This window comes from Triturus cristatus, chromosome 1_1 (assembly GCF_964204655.1).
Source record: "Triturus cristatus chromosome 1_1, aTriCri1.1, whole genome shotgun sequence".
Classification (NCBI taxonomy): Eukaryota; Metazoa; Chordata; class Amphibia; order Caudata; family Salamandridae; genus Triturus; species Triturus cristatus.
The window spans coordinates 1,273,683,840-1,273,704,354 of record NC_140579.1 but is presented as its reverse complement, the minus strand read 5'-3'; the positions used below and the strand labels follow the sequence as shown (position 1 = coordinate 1,273,704,354).

The following is a 20,515-nucleotide window of genomic DNA, read 5'->3' as shown; positions in this document are numbered from 1 at the left end:
CCCAAAATATTCTAGATCAGTTAGCATTTTTCAGACAGACAGCGAATATAGCTGTCAAATTGGAGATATGAGGCACCAGAGTGCAGTAATGTTATCCTATGGGAGAAACATACACTGCATAGGGTCATTTGCAAACGACTTGCAGTACTGTTCTTCTGGACTTAAGGTAAGTAGGGTCCATGGTCCATGAAAGCACCAGGAGTTCAGGTTTACCTGCCCTGCAGTGTCCGGGTGCAGAGTTACTTTCAGCGGTGATAGCCTCAAACACTACACGTTGAAGTCAATGGGGGAAAGTAACTGAATAGAAAGGCTGCAAGGGAAGGACCAGTCTGTCAGAACTCAAAGGGGGTCTCAGAACCACAGAGACAGTCTGTTTCAATGCTCTCGGGCTGAGGGGCTCGGATGCATAGGTGTTTGGTCCCGCGGGGTATGGGTGCATAGGTGTTTTGTCCCGCGGGTCAGTGAGTTTGAGGCTCTCTCACTTCTCTGTGCACCTGCAGAAGAGAAGAAACACAGAAAGACAACTTCTGGCATTGAGCTGCCCTCTGTTGGAGTCCCTCGACGTGCATCTCGTTTTTGGCAGTGGTGGTGTAATGGGCTAAACACAAACAAGCCTTGGTGCTTGCAACAGGCTCCGGTACGCTGGGTATTGGTGCGGGGAGCCTCCAGGTGGATCAGCGTCTCAAAGACTGGATGGATTGACAGGGCTAACCTCCTGGGCACTCGCTGACTGCCTACTGAGCTGCTGCATCAGTGGACCCGGTGGACAGCAGATCGGTGAACTGGACTGGGTGGTCAGTAGCTGCAGGGAAGTGGCTCCTCTATTTCAAGGGAGATGCTGGCTGTCGAGGTGCTGGCAATCCAGTTAGGTTTTTTAGACGGATGCACATCTGCAGGACAAGTTGGATCTTTGCAATTGTCAAGACAGGAGCAGACAGGGTTTGGGACCTAGTCCGCAGCTAGACCACAATCCTCGCTTTCTTCAGCCCTTCTTTGTTCTCCTTCTTTAGTCACGAGAACCAGAGTTCCTGGTGTGGGGGCCACCTAAATACTGATATAAGGGGTGTTAAGGGGAGTGAAGGGTAGTAGCCAATGGGCTACTTACCCTTGAGGTCACTACACCCCCCATATGACCACTTCCTGTAGGGAGTGGGTGTCAGAAAGTGGCTCTTTTTGAATGGTAGACACCAACTTTTTGCCTGGTTTTGATATGGTTCCAATTGTAGTGCACAAGGTCCCTGCCAACCAGGTCATGTGGGCCAGTGCATCTTCGCTAACAACAAATCTCCAATTGGCACTTCCCTCCCCATGAGTCCCTAGTAAATGGTACCCTGAGGGCCTGGGAGCTGAAGGGCCTACCCTGGTACCCCCCTCATTGGGACCATGCTACTGCCCTTGTCCCCTGTGAGGGAGAAAACCACGAAGTTGAAATGGCACTTTGCCATGCAAACCAGCACTGCCTGAAGACATAGATAAGTCACTCCTCTGGAAGGCCTCAAAGACCTAAGGCAGGGTGCACTATACCACAAGTGAGGGCATAGCTGCAGGAGCAGATATGCCCCTACAATGCAGGTGTCCATTCCATAATATTGGAAGTGCCCGGGAAGCCATAGAGAGTACACGGGCTGGAAACGCGACAACTCAAGTTCCACAGCACCAAGATGGCTTCACTGAACACAGGAGTGTTTGGTAGCAAACTACTCCTTTCAAAATCCCACTCCCAGTGTGGGATTTATTGTACCATATACCCAGAGGGTACCTTAGAGCTGCCCCCTGAAAACCTCGCAACCTTGGTGTGGTCTCTGACAACCCCACCCCTAATTGGGGGAGGCGAGGTGAAGCACATCTTTCAGTCCCCGCCATCTTGAAGATGGGGAGACCCCTCCAATCAAGGCTAGGTCTATGCCCCCTCCCACAGGAGGGTGGCATAATAGAGGGTGTAGTCACCCCAGGTAAGGTGCCCATGGCCTACCTGCTGCTCCTCAAACGTCCCTAAATCTAATATTTAGGTGGCTCCCCCAAACCTGGAAACTAGATCTGCAATGACCTAAGAAGAAACAAGTTACTTACCTGTAACTTTGGTTCTCCAGTATTGGTAACTTTCATAGATTCCCATAGCTTGTATCATTCCCCGTCGTCGGAATGGGAGTCTCGGTATCCAAAATAACATAGCAGTAGGTACAAAAGAGAAAGAAAAAAGGCCTAGGCCTCATTCCCTTTTGTAGCATATCTACCTCTTTTTGTAAAAGAGACCAAAATAAAGCAACAACCAATCAGATTAGCCTTACCCCGCAGAACCTTCCTGAGAGAACCTCAGATTTTCGTAGCCGTTGTGTAACAGTACAACCAAACCTTGCGAGGGCTGAGCTTTCCCAGGGGAGGCGGGTGGGCGCATGGGAATCTATGAAAGTTACCAATACTGGAGAACCAAAGTTACAGGTAAGTAACTTGTTTCTTACTCCAGTATTGGAACTTTCATAGATTCCCATAGCTTGTATCAGAGTAGCTAGCAGTAAGAAACACATTTTGCCTCTCTGAGACATCTCACTGTGTATTACTATACATCACCGTACTTTACCTTGTGTATTTTCTTTTTTTTTTTGCAACATAAAAGTACCATGCAATCACATAAGAACAGTACATAGCAAAATGTGCAAGAACCATACAAAGGAAGGAGGGAAGAAAGGAACGCTCACCACTCAATGGAAGAGGTTCCTCAGGACTGCCTGGCCCACAGCAGAGTCTTCCTGCGCCAAGGTCTCCAGACAGTAATGTCTTGTAAAGGTGTGCACGGTGCTCCAAGTCGCAGCTCTGCAGATGTCTTTAATCTGGACCCCCGCAAAGAGAGCCATAGAAGAAGCCATGGACCTCATTGAGTGTGCTCTAATTCTGCAACCTAGAGGCTTGTCCGCTGCAGCATGACAGAACTGAATAGCACTGGAGATCCATCTAGCAATACCCTGTTTGGACAGGGGTAACCCTTTGCGGGGAGCACTGAATGCAACAAACAGTTGCGAAGATTTTCTAAAGGTTTTAGTACGGTCCAGATAAAACTTCAAGCACCGCTGCACATCCAGCGAATTAAGTGCCCTTTCCGCCGGTGTAGATGGTTGAGGAAAGAAAGCCTTGAGAATCACCGGCTCATTTAAATGAAAGACCGAAGGCACCTTTGGGATGAACTTTGGATTAGTCCGTAGAATGACAGTATTCCTTTTGAATTGGAGGAAAGGTGACTGACTTGTCAGAGCTTGCAATTCCCCAATACGCCGCGCCGACGTGAGAGCAAGAAGGAGTGCCAGTTTCCATGAGAGGAACTTCAGATCCGTTCGATGAACCGGTCCAAAAGGAGGCTTCATCAGCTGGGTGAGAACCAAGTTCAAATGCCATGTGGGAGGTGGAGGCCTCCCGGGAGGATAAACTCTAAACAGCCCCTTGAGAAATTGCTTGACAATTCTAGAGGACCAAAGAGACGGGCCAGAGGTAGTACGTCTGAAGCGAGAAACTGCAGCCAAGTGCACCTTGGTTGAGGAATGAGCCAAACCTGCCTTAGCTAATGACAGGAAATAAGGAAGAACCTGATGAGGCTGAGACAAAAAAAGAGATCCACACCTTGCTGATGGCACCAGATGCAAAAGCGCTTCCATTTGAGACGGTAAGTCTTGTTAGTGGAAGGGGCTCTAGCCTGAGAGAGAACATCCCTTATTTCGTGCGAGAGAGGAAGATCTAGGAACTCTCGCTGCTCAGGAGCCATGCTGAGAGGTGCAAGGAACGAGGATCCGGATGCCAGTTCTGGCCCTGGGACATTGTGAGAAGATCTGGAATCGTTCGTAGAGGACGAGGAGGAACCAGAGACAGAAGGTGAAGCTCCGTGAACCAGAACTGCCTCTGCCATGCCGGGGCTATTAAGATCATTCTGCAAGGTTCCGCTTTGATCTTCGTGAGGATCCTCGGTATTAACTGAATGGGGGGAAAGCGTACACAAATGCGCTTGACCAAGCTATCGAAAGCGCATTCCCCAGTGATCCACGATGGTGAACTTTGCTTGCGTAAGACCGGCATTTCCGGTTTTCCGGGGTGGCGAAAAGGTCTATCAAAGGTTTTCCCCACTGGCGAAAAATGTCCTCCAAGACCATCTGGTTCAGTTCCCACTCGTGGCTGATGGAAGAAAGCCTGCTGAGCCTGTCCGCCTTTTCGTTGAGGACCCATGGGAGGTGTTCCGCTGTGAGAGATATGCCGTGAAGGATCGCCCATTCCCAAATCCTCTGTGCCTCCTGTGACAACGGAAGAGACCTGGTGCCCCCTTCTTTGTTGATGTAATGCATGGCCGTGGTGTTTTCCGTGTGGACGAGAACCGCGGAGCCCTGCAACCGCGGCACAAATGCTTGAAGAGCCAGGCGGATCGCTCTGAGTTCCAGGAGGTTGATATGAAGGAGGCGGTCCTTGGGTAACCAATGCCCGCTGACCTGCAAGACCTGAAGCACCGCACCCCATCCTACCAGGGAGGCATCTGTTGTGACAACATGAGGAGCCGGACTGCTTGCGAAGGATAGACCGCGGGACAAATTCTCCTCCTGTGTCCACCACAAGGCGGCGTCCCTCATTGCCGCCGTAATCTGCACCTTGTCGTCGAAAGAGCCGTGAACTTGTTGCCACTGCATGTCTAGTTGTTCTTGAAGAGATCGCATACGTAATCTGCAATGGGGTATCAGAGGGATGCATGAAGAGATCACGCCTAGCAGGGATTTGTAACGGCGTACTGAAAGACACCTTCTTCTCAATAGATGTGCCAAAGATGTCAGCTTGTCTTGCCTCTCGACAGTGGGGGAAGCCTTGTTGAGAGACGTGTAAAAGATAGCGCCTAGGAACCTTGCCCTCTTGGATGGGCAGAGCGACGACTTCTCTCTGTTGAGAGTCAGACCCAGATTTGGGAACAGAGCTGTACACGCCTGACAGTTTCCTCCGCTATGAGCCTGGACGGAGCCTTCAGCAACCAGTCTTCCAGGTAGGGGAAGATTTGATAATGCTGCTTCCTGAGGAAAGCTGCTACAGGCGCCAACACCTTGGTAATGATCCTCGGGGCAGAACGAAGTCCAAAGGGTAAAACCATGAATTGGAAGTGGCTCTTGGCTACTGTGAAGCATAGAAACCTCCTGTGAGCCGGATGAATAGGGATGTGAAAATACGCATCCTCGAGATCGAGAGTGGCCATGAAATCTCCCGGGTTGAGGAGACGCAAGATATCCTGGAGACACACCATCTGAAAGGATTGACAGATGAGATAGGTGTTGAGCTCCCTGAGATCTAAAATGGGTCGCCATTTCTCCGGCGTCTCCTTGACCAGGAAGAACTTGGAGTAGAAACCGCCCCCCCTCTGAGACAGGGGAACCGGTTCCACTGCTCTCTTGAGGAGCATCTGATGTACTTCGAGCCTTAAGAGACGCAGATGTTTTGAAGGCATGGCGACAGGGGGCTTGGAAGGTGGCATATGAAGAAACTCCAGCGTATGACCATCTCGAATGATGTTGAGGACCCAACGGTCCGATGTTATCTGGGCCCAGTTGTGGAGGTAATGGGATACCCTGCCTCCCACAGGTGTCACTGGAGAGGAGGGTACAGTAGGCAGAGCCAGAACGCCGCTATTGTCTTTTGGAGCAGTCACGACCCTGTTTCCCTCTAGTGGTGGAACGAGAGAAGGACGAGGACTGGCCTTGTCGTTGTTGGTACTGTGGGCAATACGACTGAGGTGTCGAACCATAAGAAGAGTACCTCTGTTGTTGGAACGAGCCTCTGTAGGACGTGGTGCTCTTCCCTCTGGCCCCACGGAAAGGCACTTTACGATATTGGAGAGTGCCGAGAGACCTTGCCGTTTCCAGATCTTTTTTAATGTCCTGGAGGGCATCATCGACATGTTTCCCAAACAATGCCTCCCCATCAAACGGGAGGTCCAAGATCATGTTCTGAACCTCCGGTCAGAACCAAGTGGCCCGGAGCCAGCCCTGTCGACGAAGAACCGCAGCACCTGCCAGTGCACGGAAAGCGGTAGTGGCGATGTCCATGGCGCAGTCAATCACTTCCGCCGACGTAGCCTCCCCCTCCTGAAGAATTTTCCTGGCCTCAGTCTTGGCCTCCGATGGCAGTTGGTCCAAGTAAGGCGAAAGGTTGCACCACATTTGGCGATCGTACCGGCCAAGGATCGCCAATGCATTAGCTGCCCTTACCATAAGACTGGCCATAGAGGAGAAACGTTTCCCCGCATTATGAAGGCGCCTGCCTTCTTTATCCGGAGGGGTGGTGAGTGGCGCCGAAGGGTTACGCAACTTGCGATGCGCCGCCTGGGATATTACTGAATCCGGATTCGGCTGACCAATCAAGGCAGCTGGACTGTCCGCAGGCGCCTTGTATTTCTTCCCCAGGCGCGGCAAAACCGGAATCACCGTAGCCAGGTTCCTCATAGCCTTCAAACCCTCGTCCCAAAGATGGCCAACAATGGGAATCGAACAAACCACTTTCCTGTAGGGCTCCTTAAAATCATACAGGAAGCATTCCGCTGGGGCCGACGGCATAGGAAGCTGGAAGCGACTGGAGGCCCTTTCCATCAGTTTGTGGAAACCCCCAATATCTGCTGGGGGAGAATCCACCGTATCAGGAGTCGGTGAAGCCGGATCCGGAATGACAGTCCTCCCACTCAACACACTGATTAGTCGTGTTGCCAACATCTGGACCCTCATCAGAGGAATCATCCGGAACAACCTGGATCACTGGCGGCAACCCGGGGCTGGAAACTTGCAGGTGAGAAACCACCTGAGGCGGTTGCCCCGGAGAAAAGTCTGTAGGAGCCGATGGAGTAGGCACAGCATGTACTGCAGACGAAGTCGAAGATGGAGGAGCGTGAGAAAATCTCCTCCGATAGTCATGTAACATGCCCTGGAGGTCCGCCAGGAGTGAGGAAGGAACCGCAACCATACCCTGGCCGGCGCTGTCCTGACGCCCATAGGATGGTGGATAGGAGTACCCAGGCGTGTAGTCACCCTCCGAATCAGTGTCCTGACATTTCACGAGCAATTGTGAAGGACTATGGGCATAACCACAAGAATCCTGATCATCCCCATCAGAATCATCTTCTTCCAATAACAATGCGGGAGGCAAGGGGGTCACCCTCCTTGGAGATGCCATATCTGGTGTCAATCGCTTCAAGGAAATTGTCATTTTCTCCGTCGACGAGGTCGTCGTCGTCGGTGATCATGATTCCATCGTCGACGAAGTCGTCGTTGAAAGCTGCACCGTCGACGACTGGATCGTCGACGAAGATATGGGCGTCGTCGACACTGCCGTCGACGAGACCGTCGCCACTCCCGCCGGCGTTGTTGTCATAGTCGACATAGCCCTCGTGGACGACACCGTCGTCGCCACTCTCGTAGACGCTGGCAGCGTCGTCGACACTCCCGTCGACGCTGAAATAGAAAGCACCGTCGACGGCTAGACTTTTTGAAGCTGAGATTTAGAAGTCTTCGTCGACGGAGTCTTCAACTGTGTCGTCGACGATCTAGATTCCTTTTCTGACCTCTCTGAAGACAGCGAAGAGGGTTTCTTGAACGCCACAGTGGATACCACCACTGCTGGGGCAGTAGAAAGTCCTTCCCTCTCCTTTACACCGTGGTGAGATTTACTCGGACTCCGGCTCTCTGACTCACGGGGGGTCTTTTTTGAGGCCTTTAGCAGGGCGGTCAGAGGATGGCGAAGGGGAACCCCTACCCCTTTTCACTGACCTGCGAGAGGTGGTGCCAGATGAAGAGTCCTCACTGTCACTGGATGCAGCACCCTTCCGTGACTTAAGCTTCTGAAGCCACGTAAGAAGGCGACCCTCACGGTCCCGGAGGGTCTTTGTAGAAAAGGTGCGGCAGATCTTGCATTCTGCAGCCTTATGTTCCGTGTACAGGCAATAAATACAATCCTTATACCTGTCCTCCACGTAAAGCCGTTTTTTGCCACAGGTGGAACAAGGCTTGAAAAGGGCTTTCTTCTCCTTGTCAGACATCCCAGAAGGAAAGCAGTTACAAGTTGGAAGCAAAAGATTTCTGAAAAAGAAGTTAAAGTTGAAGTGAGCAGAGCTCAAAGGAGACTCCCTAAGCACAACGTGCGGTAGAAAATCTGAGGCTCTTAGGTTCTCTCAGGAAGGTTCTGTGGGGTGAGGCTAATCTGATTGGTTGTTGCTTTATTTTGGTCTCTTTTACAAAAAGAGGTAGATATGCTACAAAAGGTAATGAGGCCTAGGCCTTTTTTCTTTCTCTTTTGTACCTACTGCTATGTTATTTTGGATACAGAGACTCCCATTCTGACGACGGGGAATGATACAAGCTATGGGAATCTATAAAAGTTACAATACTGGAGTAAGTAAGAAGACGACTGTGAGAAAGTGCCCTCTTTCTTGCATGGTATGCCCCCACTTTTTGCTAAATTGCTGAATGTACTTTGACTGAGTGTACCCTGGACTCCTGCCAATCAGGTGCCCAGGGCCTATGTTCCTTCCTTAAACACACAAACTCCAAATTGGCAAACCCTGGCCACATGTCAGCCCCTAGTAAATGGTACCCTAGGTACACAGGGCCTTGTGACCAGGGAAGGCTGCAGCACTCATTGTGCCACATTTAGGGGCCCTGTACCCTTACACACACACACTGCCTTTGCAGAGTGTCCGGGTGCAGGACAAAGTGAAGAGTCGACATGGCACACATCCCTGTGTGCCTTGCCCAACACCCACACTGCCAAGGCATATGTCAGTCACCCCTCTGGCTGGGTGCCTTATGCCTATGGTGTGGGCACGGGAGCAGGAGCCCTGTGCCCCTACAGTACCCAGGTCCATTCCCGGGCACTGTAAGTGCAGTGTTGCCATTTAAGAGTACATGGTGCTGAGAGCTCGTCAAACACGAGCTCCACAGCACCATAATGGCAACACTAAAGACTGGGAAGTTTGGTATCAAACTTCTCAGCACATTAAACACACACTGATGCCAGTGTGAGATTTAATGTACCAAGCACCCCAGAGGGCATCTTAGAGATGCCCTCTTACAACTAACCTACAATCCACGTCTGCTCTGAGGCTGCCCAGGCTGCCACACAGCAGACACGTTGCTGGACCCCTGGGTGGGAGAGCCCCTGCTCTCCCGGGCCTGCAACAATGCACATCCTGGGTGAGGTGATCGATCTCCTCCCCCAGGATGAGCAAAGGGAAGCTTCAAAGGCCTGCTGCCTCTAGGAGTTTCCCCAGGCCACTGCAACCCCCCACTCTGGTGGGAAGCTTGGCCGGAAACCCCATACAAGGACAGGGGATGTGCCAGCCTGCCAACCCCACCCCTCAGGTGGGGGAGGCGAGGTGAAGCACATCTCCGGGCTCTCGCCATCTTGAAGATGGGAGGCCCTACCCTATCAGGATTAGGCTACTGCCCCCCTCCCACAGGAGAGGGGCAGGATTGGGGGTGTACCCACCCCAGGACAAGGACCCATTGGTCCCTGGCCTTCACCTACCTGTAACGCCCCTAAATCTAGTATTTAGGGGCACCCTGAACCTTCCTTCCCCAGATTCCAGATTCCGAAACTACAAGAAGAGTGAGAAGAAAAGAAGACCTGCCCTGCAGCTGCAAAGGAGAGGGAGACACGAACTGCTTTGGCCCCAGCCCTACCGGCCTGTCGACCTCGGACTTGCTCCTGCTCCAAACCCGGCATCTCTTGTGGCCAGCAACCTCAGAAACCCCGGAGGACCTGGCTGCCTTTGAACTCTAATCCCCTGGGACTCCCATGAGTAGAGGCTCTACTCAGAACCTACCTTTCACCCCTGGCAGCAGCCCGGAACCGCGATCCCAGCCCACTCTGCACCCGCCAAGCCTGGCCGGTGCCGGAGTGAACTAAACCCACGAGGACGACCCCATGGCGACTGTGACCCCGAGTCCGGCACCCAAGGACCCCCCTCGACTATCCTGAAGAAGCTTGTAGCCTCAGAACAGAGTGCCACCCCAACCGCGATCAACAAGAGGGTAAGATTACCGACATCAAAAGGCACCCCTGCACCCGGCGCCCCACGGCCCTCTGTGCCCAATCCCGGGGTACCTACCTATCCTCCAACTATCCAACTTACCCCTCGAAGTGGTGGTGGCACCCGAAGAGACCTCGTCCCCGAGCCTGCAGTCTTTTTCCAAACCGGAGATTTCCCATAGAAATCAATTGAGCGCCCGACGGCTCAAAAGCACCCTGCAGCCAGCTGCCCGAGTGGCCCTGGCAGTGAAAACTCTACTCTAACCCACTTGCCCTGAGTAAGTGACCAGGAGCCCAGCTCCCACAGCCGCGTGGCTTGCCCGACAGCAGCCACCAACCCAGGCCCCCCCTATCCCTCATAGGATAACATTGGGCCTAACTCTCTCTGCACCCGGCCGTCCTGAAACCGCTGAGGGTGAACTGACTGTACCTACCTGACACTGGGAGACCCCTGAGTCTATGCCCAGAACTTCAACTCTGCCAGTCGAGTACTTACCCTTAAACCACTAACTTCATTTTCCTCATAGGGTAACATTGACTGGCTTTTTCTTGGAAATTCTTCTAAGTGTGAACTTTTCAAAACTCAAAATATTCACCAAAAATCAGCCGAGTACCAAAAACGAATTTACTCACCTGCTCTTAGGTGAGCTCCCAGTGCTGGATCTTGGTGCCCAGCACTGACTTTGAAAAGTACCCACAACTATACTTACCTTTAACTCATTTTTCTTCCATAGGAAACCATTGACTGCTTTTCTATGAAATTTCTTCTAAGTATTGATTTCTGCAATTTCTAAATATTCCTCAAAAATCGTATAACATCTGAAAACGTAATTACTTACCTGTTTTGGATAAATGTCCCAGTACTGAGTCTAGATACCCAGTACTGCATTACAAAAGTAACGATAACCTACTGTACCTGTAACCTACATTTCCTTCCATAGGGAATCATTGATTGTTTGCTCTGAAATATTTTCTAAGTGCTCACTTTTGAAATAGCTAAATATTAGTTAAAAATCACTACAGTACCAAAGTCGACTTTCAACAGCTGATTCTGAGAACTGACCCAGGACTGGATCTAGGATCCAAGCCTGGAATTACAAAAGTAATCTACAAAGTAATCTGTTGCATATAATCTGAATTTATCATTGAGCTCAATGTATTGTGTTTAGAAAGAGAGTTGCCTACTGCAACTAATTGTAACTGTTTGCTAAAAAGTCAATTGCATATACAAAAGTATCTTTATGAAACATCTCCTGTCGAAAAAGTATATTTTAATTCCAAGTGTTGGTTCTAAAATAAAACAAGCATATATTTTTTATATACAAACCATTGGCCTAGAGTTCAGTTATTGAGTGTGTGGAACCATTTGCTGACTGAGTGTGTACAACAAATGCTTTACACGTCCTCTGATACTGCCTTACTGCTCGACCAGGCTACCACTTTGGAGAGTAAGGTTATATCTAACTTTAACTTCTGTTAAACCCTTGGGGTCTGTGGACTCTGTACACCCTGTACCTATTAAGGAACAGTATATACAGAGCCACTTTCTCACAAATACATCTAGTAGTGGCAACACTACAGCTTTATTAAGACAGGTGGTTTGATACCAAACACCATAGGTTTCAGTAAAGCCATCATGTAACTGGGAAACTCATAATGACCAGTGCCCAGTACATATACTTAAGATGGCTTCCCTGTTCACTTGTATCATCTAGTCATTTGAACTAGACAGCATAGGGGCATAGCTGCTCATGCAGGTATGCCTTCAAATGTGATATAATACACTATGCCTTAAGGCTACGAGGCCTGCAGTAGGGATGACTCACATATATTACACGTAGGGGACTTTGGCATGAAACATATTGAGCGTACTATGTCGTATTTTCACTCCTGGTTTGCACCATGACACGCAGTCTGCAATGGCAGGATGCATGCAACTTGTATGGGGGTCCCTTAGGCTGGCATAATACATGCTGCAGTCCTTGGTGACACTCTTTAGTACCCATGCCCTAAGTACCAGGGGTACCATTTACTAAGAACTTACAAGGGTGCTAAAGCGTGTGCAGATTGTTTGACAATTTGATCATTTTCTCTTGTTTTTAGGGAAAGAGCACTGGCACCGAGGTCTGGTTAGCAGGGTCCTAATGCACATCAGTCGAGAAATATCAGTACCAGTGGCAAAAAGTGGGGTGACCATGACAAAAAATTGCACTTTACCTAAGTCGAGGTTTAGCGTGTCTCGACTTTGCCTATATTCCATTTGTTAACGTGGGCAGAGGAGGTCTTGACAATGTATGAGTGCTTGATTTACATAGCAGTTTTTCTATTTATTATTTGGTGGAACCTGCACAGACATCATCGCGGTTGTATACACACAGGGAACTACAAGGGCGTTCAATGTGATAGAAAAAGTACATACAGCCTCGTAACAACCATCATAAGTTGACATTTGAGTGGAGAAGAGAAGTCTCCCAATTCCTGAAGCCAGGACCCGAACTTCCCCCCAAGAGAATTCCACATCAAGGTAAAGTAAAGGGCAATCAATTGGTTTAGAAAACTAGCTCTGCATATACTATACCAAACTAAGGTATAGTGTGCACAGAGTCCAGTGGATCCCCAAAGGTATAGCAGAGGCTAAAGTAGATAATACCTTACTCTCTTTTGTGGTAGTGTGGAAAAGCAGTCAGGCTTATCAGAGGCTAATGTTAAGTATTTGTTAAACACAGTCAGACTGAATCCAGACCAAATGTTTGCATAAAAAGTTGATTTTTTTTGTTTTATGTCTAGAACCAATATTTACTTAGTAGCAGGTAAGTTAAACTCTTCATACAATGTTACTTTTAGAATTGCAGTGAATACTGATTTGTAGGAACATTCAGATAAATTTTGCAGCTCAGGAAACAATTTGTAAACTGTTCAGAAACTCTTGAAATAACGTTTAGGTTACTTTTGGATTACTTTGTGATTATGTGTCTATCGATGTCCTGTGTTGCTTAAACTGTGTTAGAAGTGTTTCTTGATAAACTAAACCGGTTCTCTCTGGTGAAGGCACTAAGTTACTTTTTGTTGCAGTACAAGACAGTTCAACACAGAAGAATTTTCAGAGAAAACCCTCTATTAAGTCCTATGGAGAAAAATGAAGTGTTAAGCTTATGGGCAAGTAAACGATTTCAGGATTGGAGTTTTGGGGTACAACCAAGGTACCCCACGGTTCAGGTTGGCACTCAAGGGGCACCACTAGCGGCACCAGGGTGGCCGAATGCAGGATGCCAATGTTAGCCAATAGGGTAAAGGGGCACTTAGGTTGGGGGCTGCTCAGGAGCAGGCCACTGTCTCGGGAGTCAAGCTCCTGGTGTTAAGGTAGGAAAAAAGGAGGTTCCCAGGTTGGCACAAAGTCCACACCACCAGCGGCGCAGGGGTGGTCGGTTGCAGGGTGCTCAGGAGGTGACTGGAGCCCAATGCATTCCTATGGAGGATGTTGGTTGCTGAAAAGGGCTGCAGACAGAAGACAGGATGAAGGGAACTAACGCCGAAGATGAAGTGAAGAGTTGCTGGACACCGTCGGCAGGGCACCTGAGGTGTCAGGAGCTGCGGATGCAGGGGTGTCCTTTTGTGTCGGGTTCTTCTCAACGGTTCTGGTTGAGGGGACCCTTAAGGATGAGGCTGCAAGCGTTGAGAAGGTCGGTGGAGGTCACCAAACGCTGGAACACAGGTCAGGATCGCCGGAGGGACCTCGCTGAGGTGATGGGCTATTCGAACTCGGGCCGTGGGTGTCGGGTAAAGAGTGGCGAGGACTCGTGGATCCAGCTGGATCTGGAGTCCTGGCTTGGATTGGTGTTGGACGAAACCGGTATCCACGGGAAATCAGCGTTCTTTAGGAAGGCAGGGCAGGTACCCGGGGTTCTTGGAGGTTGCTGGTTGCAGAACATGCTAGATTCAGGTTGCAGGGGTTTCAGAGCTGGAGACAGGTCTAGATTTAGGAACCTTACAGGGGTGTGCAGGTTGGGAGCAATGGGTCCCTTCTGTGGGGTTTCTACACCCCCTAGTATGCCACCCTCCAGTGGAATGGGGACATAGGACTGTTTGGAACCCCCCCCCCCCCCAATCTCAAAGATAGTGGGGACTGAACGGTGACCCTCACTTCACCTCCCCCACCTGAGGGTGGGGTTGACAAAGTTGGGCACACCTCCTTTCCTGACTCGGTTTTTCCACAGGTTCTCACGCCCAAAATGGGGGCCAGAACCAATGAGAGACAGTTGCTGATAGTAGCAAAAGGCTGGGGGCAGCCAACAAAGGTGGCAGGCCTTTGAAGCTACCCCTTTGAAGGCCCTCCCATACTAGGGGAAGAGGCATGACACCACTGCAGAGGATACGCTTTGATCCAAACCCAGAGAGCAGAAGCTCGCTAACAGGGGTACAGAAACCGGTCTGGTAGTGGCAGATGGCTGGGAGCCAGTCAGGAACAACACCTGTTTTTCAGGGGGCATCTCTAAGATGCCCACCGAGTGCATTCTTCATGAAATCCCACACTGGAATCAGTGTGGATTTAATGTGCTGGGAAGTTTGACACCAAACTTCCCAGATTTCAACAAACCCATCATGGAGCTGTTGAGTTGTTTTGACAAACTCCCAGCCAATACACTCAAAATAGCTCCACTGCACTTACATTGTCAGTGTTTGGCACATACCCTGTAGGGGCATAAGGCTCTTGCAGTTATGTCCTCACCTGGGTATGGTGCACCCTGACTAACCAATACCACAGGCAGTATTGGTGGACATGGCACACAAGCATATGTGCTATGTCGACTCTTCAGTCGGGCCTGCACCAAAACACGCAGCCTGCCTTGGCAGGGTGGGGGTGTTAAAGTGAGGGGGTCTAGGAGGGAAGCACAATACAAACATGCTGCAGCCCTCAGAATCCTTCTCTGATCACAAGGCCCTTGGTACCAGGAGTACCTTTTACAAGGGACTTGCATGTGTCCTAGAGTTGTGCCAATTGTGGGTACAAGGTACAGTTTTGGGAAAGGACACAGGTGCTGGGGCCTAGTTAGCAGGATCCCAGCACAAACTCAGTCAAGTTGGCATCAGTTATCAGGCAAAATGTTAGGGGATAAACATGCAAAAAAGGGCACTATCCTACAATTGGGATAACAAAATCTGGGGAAGAGAGCTAGAGGGAATGCAGGTGGAAAATGGCCCACGGAGACTCCAAGATACAACTGCACCCACATGATGAATCGTCACTGCTTCAACTCGCCAACTACCGGAGTCGTTTCTAGACTGTCTACCATAAAACCAAGTAGATATTACAGAGTTACCAGAGAATAGTTCTCTCCAGGCTTAGGTCAGTATTCAACTCTTGTCAGAGCCCTCAGTATAGATTGGCTGTGGGAGAAAAACTGGTCTCTTAGGTTAGAACTTGATACAAAAATCAGAAGACGGCCCCATTGTTGCATAGTTCCCTTGTACTTACAGATGCGTCAGCCCCAAGTCCTGGTCGCTCTCTATAGCCCAGACCACCTCCTCCGACATTCAGCTTCTTTCCTTTTCCACCCTTGAAGCGGGATTTGCGGAACCATGCATTCTACGGTTAAAGAAATTTAGTATTAAGAAAGTGTAAAATGTTGTCAAGTTAATAAACAAAGGATGTGAAATCATAACAAAACCATTTGTAGAAGAATGGGGTTTTTGTGGCAGATTCCTCTGACCCCTAGAATAGAAACGGTACTTACCTCTAAAAATCAGGATGCAACTTGCTCCCGGACTATACGTTTGCAGCGTGACCTAATCTGCCTGTTTACCGGTTTAATTTTTAACTGGATGCAATTTATTTTTAATTACATTTTTTAAACATATATTCAAAATACTCAGTTTCCCTAATTGTTTTATTTATAAAAATGGATATCTATTCTTGATCAGCGTGTCATTCTGTCAATAAACCTCCCAGGGCAACAGCTGTTCAGACTGACAGCATGTAGAATGAAAAAATATCTCAGTATACAAGTCACTCTCCCTTTACCTTTTAGTCTGTCAACCTAGAACCCTCCCAGCATTACATCTACAGTGTCAACATATGTGGGTTTGTAATGTAGAGATGAACAAGAGCTACTTTAAAAAATATATATATATGACCACCTACAGTTCAGAACCTACAATAGAATTAATGAATTAACTAAAGTCTTGTAATCTTTACTTCAGATCTTTCCTGGACTGTAGAGGGCAATGTACTAGTGCAGTCCTGAAAAATTCAATTGAGAGTCAGTTATTTCAGGGTAATAAACTGCCCTAAGAAGTGATGTAATTAGTTAAATTAACCAAACGACCTTTTTATTACCATGAGATGGCCTTCTGTTCTGTATAATCCAGAAAATGTGAATAAACTTGCAATGCTGATTGGCTTCTTTACTCTAGATGTGCCAAAACTCACTAAAATGTGCAGTGCTTATTTTCCTTCAGATTTAGGCACAATAGAAGGAATATACTACTTAGCAGTATGCATCTGTTCTTGGCATGTAGAGCTGCAGATCTACACACTTTTGCATAGATCGCCATCTGGTGTTGGGCCCGGATGTTTGCAGTTTGTTTTTCCTCTTGGAAAGTCTTTGGAAGTCACGAGGTCGGTGACTCCTCCTTTGGATGGTATTGCGCATGGGCTTCGGCTCCATCCTCACATTGTTTTTCGCCAGCAGGGAAAGATGGAGCGTAGTAATAACAGTGAAGAAACCCATGTGTGTATCTAAATAAGAAACTGGAACAGATACAGGTAGGCGGGTGGGCGTGTGTAGATCTGCAGCTCTACATGCCAAGAACAGATGCATACTGGTAAGTAGCATATTCCGTTTGAGGCACATGAGCTGCAGATTACACACTTTTGCATAGATCATATAGCAGTTCCCAACCTTAGCGGCGACCACCGGTATCTATTGCAGTGGTTTGAAATAATGTTTTGAGTACAGCCTGGCCCACACTAGCTTGTTGCTTAGTTTGCACATCTACACAATAGTGTTTAGTGAAAGTGTGCGGTGTTGACCATGTAGCTGCTTTGCATATATCATCTAATGGGATGTTCCCTAAAAATGCCATGCCATGGAAGCCCCTATCTTTCGTGTAGAATGGGCTTTAGGGGGAACGGATAGCGCTCGTTTTGCTTTGTGGTAGCAAATCTGAATGCATTTTACAATCCACCTAGCTATCCCTGATTTTGAGATGGGGTTGCCCTTGTGTGGTGGAGAGAAAGAGACCAACAGTTGTTTGGTCTTTCGGAAAGGTTGTGTTCTCTCGATGTAGTAGAGTAAGGCTCGTTTGACATCTAGTGTGTGCAGAGCCCTTTCTGCAACGGTCTGTGGTTGCGAGAAAAATACTGGTAGTTCTACAGATTGGTTTAGGTGAAAAGGGGAAATGACTTTAGGTAGGAATTTTGGGTTGGTACGGAGAACAACCTTGTTATGGTGCATCTGCAGAAAAGGTTCTTGTATGGTAAGCGCTTGTACCTCACTGACCCTTCTAAGGGAAGTGATGGCTACAAGGAAAGCTGTTTTCCATGTTAATAATTGCAGTTCGCATTTGTGTAAAGGTTCGAAGGGAGGCCCCATTAGCCTTGTGAAAACAATATTTAGGTTCCACACAGGTGAGGGTGGTACTCTGGGGGAATTATTCTTTTTAGGTCTTCCATGAAGGCTTTAATCGCAGGTACTCTAAAGAGTGAAAGATGTTGCCTGTTTTGTAAGTAAGCTGCAATTGCTGCGAGGTGTAGTCGAATGGACGTATAGGCTAAATTACACCTTTTTAGGTGGAGTAAGTAGCCTATGATGTGTTGAATGGACACGTCCAGGGGATTGATGGTGTTATGGCAATAAACAACAAATCGTTTCCACTTGGCAGCGTAGCACGCTCTAGTGGTAGGTCGTCAAGCTTCTCTGATGACGTTCTTACAGTCAGGGGGAAGATTTAGGTACCCAAATTCTAGGACTTCAGGAGCCAGATCGCAAGGTTGAGCTGAGCTGGGTCCGGGTGTCTGATCTCTCCATGGTTCTGGGTTAGGAGGCATGGTGAGAGGTGCAATTTTTTTGTGGTACTACAGAGAGTTCCAGTAGCGTGGTGTACCATGGTTGTCTGGCCCACGCTGGAGCTACTAGGATTAGTGTGAGGGAGTGTTGTTGTAGTTTGCGTACCACTAATGGAATGAGTGGGAGAGGCGGAAAAGCATACGCAAATTTGCCTGAGCAGTACATCCATATCGCATTTCCTTTGGACAACGGGTGTGGGTATCTGGCGGCAAAGCTTGGGCATTTTGTGTTTTCGTGGGTGGCGAAGAGGTTTATCTGCGGATACCCCCACATTTGAAAGAACGGATGAAGAACCTGTGGGTGAAGTTCCCACTCGTGGATCTGTTGTGTCTGTCTGCTGAGCAGATCTGCCATGGTGTTTTGGACTCCTGGGACATGTTGAGCTAGGAGAAAGATTTTGTGGGGAATTGCCCATCTCCATATGCTCTGTGCTACTAGAGAGAGCTGTGGAGAGTGTGTGCCGCCTTGTTTTTGTATATAATACATGGCCGTCATGTTGTCTGTGCGAATGTGGACTGCCTTGCCTGAAATCTGTGTCTGAAAAGATTTTAGGGCTAAAAAGATTACTAGAAACTCCAGATGGTTAATATGGAGTAACAAATAGTTTCTTACCTGTCGGTGTAGTTTTGCAGCTTGAAGATCTTTCTGGATTCACTATGCTGTGCATTATTCCGCGATCTTGTGGTTGGGTCCGGATTCGTAGTCTCTTTTTTTTGTTTTTTTTTCTTTCGTAGCCCAGGTGGGCGTCGACGTCCCACCATTTGGTGTACCTCTCGTGATGTCGGCGCGCTTCCTGCGGAAGTCCCACCTTTGGTGCGCCATCTTCGGGTTCTTTTTTCCCTTGTTTTGTTCTTTTGTCTTCTCTTTTTTTTTTTTTTTGAACCCCAAGCGGTTTTTGTCTTGTTTATTCTCCAAGTCTCTTTTCAGTATTTTATTCTTCTCAACCTCACTTGTTATTCCACCTTGCTCTCCTGCCTCATCTTTCTGGTGGAGGTGGATGGGTCCGCTAGTGAATCCAGAAAGATCTTCAAGCTGCAAAACTACACCGACAGGTAAGAAACTATTCGTTTTGCAGCGTGAATCTTTCTGGATTCACTATGCTGTGCATAGACTTTGTAGCGGTTTGCTATTTTTGTGGCGGTTGGGTGGAAGATGAGCGTTGGTCGTTGAATATATGTTGGAGCACCTTCTGTCCTACTTGTGCTTCCTTGTTCATCTGTATGTCCACGCAGTAGTGCTTAGTGAACGTGTGCACTGAAGCCCAGGTTGCCGCCAGGCATATGTCCTGAATGGGCGTGTTTGCCAGAAAGGCAATTGTTGCCCCCTTCTTCCTTGTGGAGTGTGCCTGTGCCCCCTCCGATAGTTCTTGTCCTGCCTGCCTGTGGCAGAATTGTATTGTTAGCGCGATCCATCGTGCGATGGTGCCCTTGGTCACTGGTCTACCCAGGAAATTGGTAGCGAATGACACGAAAAACTGTTTTGTTTTCCTATGTTCCTTAGTTCTCTCTATGTAGTGCATCACCGCCCTTCTGGCGTCGAGAGTGTGAAGTGCCCTCTCTGCGCCCGTTGTCGGGTTTTGGAAGAAACTTGGTATTTGAATGGTCTGGTTCATATGGAAAGCGGACACCACCTTTGGCATGAAGTGTGGGTCCGTCCTCATGACGACTCTGTCCTTGTGGATCTGTATGTAGGGCTCCTGTAGTGTTAACGCCTGCAGTTCGCTTACCCTGCGTAGCGATGTTATTGCTACCAGGAAGGCTGTTTTCATGCTCAGCATTTGTAGTGAGGCTTTGTGTATGGGCTCAAAGGGCGCCTTCATGAGTTCAGTCAGGACTAAATTGAGGTTCTATGCCGGCGGCGGTATTCTTTTAGGTGGTGCTAATCTTTTAGCTCCCTCGAGAAATCTCTTTACTACCTGAGAGGTAAAGAAACTTCCTCCCGTCTCCCCTCGTGTGTACGCTACAATCGCCGCTAGGTGGACTCTTAGTGACGACGAGCATAGATTAGATTTTAGTAGGTGTGTGAGGTATCTAAGCACCGTTGATTCCTTGGTCATTTTGTTTTGCAGTTTATTTCTGGTGCACCAAATAGTAAACCTTTTCCATTTATCTCCATAGCATTTCCGAGTCGTTGGCCTCCTAGCCTCACGCAGCACTCGCATAGTGCTTCGAGGTAGCTTAAGGTGTGCGAACTCTAGGTCCTCAGGAGCCAAGCCGCTAGACTGAGGCTCTCTGGCTCTGGGTGTAGAACCTCTCCGTTCTGCATGGAGAGTAAGTCTTTGATTTTTTTTAATTTGTGTGGAGGGCCCTCTGCCATCTCCACTATCTGAGAGTACCACGTTTGTCTTGCCCACTGTGGTGCTACTAGGATCAGCGTCATGTTGCTTGTCCTGCATTTGTTGAGTACTCTGTGCATCAGTGGTA

The 20,515-nt window shown here is 48.7% G+C and overlaps 1 protein-coding gene across 2 annotated transcripts in view; it reads right to left on the bottom strand.

Annotated features, from left to right (window-relative positions):
• The window catches only part of LOC146871945 (ATP-dependent RNA helicase DDX42-like), an 865,800-nt gene that overhangs the window by 46,541 nt on the left and 798,744 nt on the right, over positions 1-20,515 (bottom strand). For both annotated transcript variants that reach the window (XM_085652377.1, XM_085652387.1), the window contains one exon: positions 15,500-15,610. In XM_085652377.1, coding sequence (XP_085508503.1) covers positions 15,500-15,610 — 111 coding nt within the window. The remainder of the gene's footprint in view (positions 1-15,499; positions 15,611-20,515) is intronic.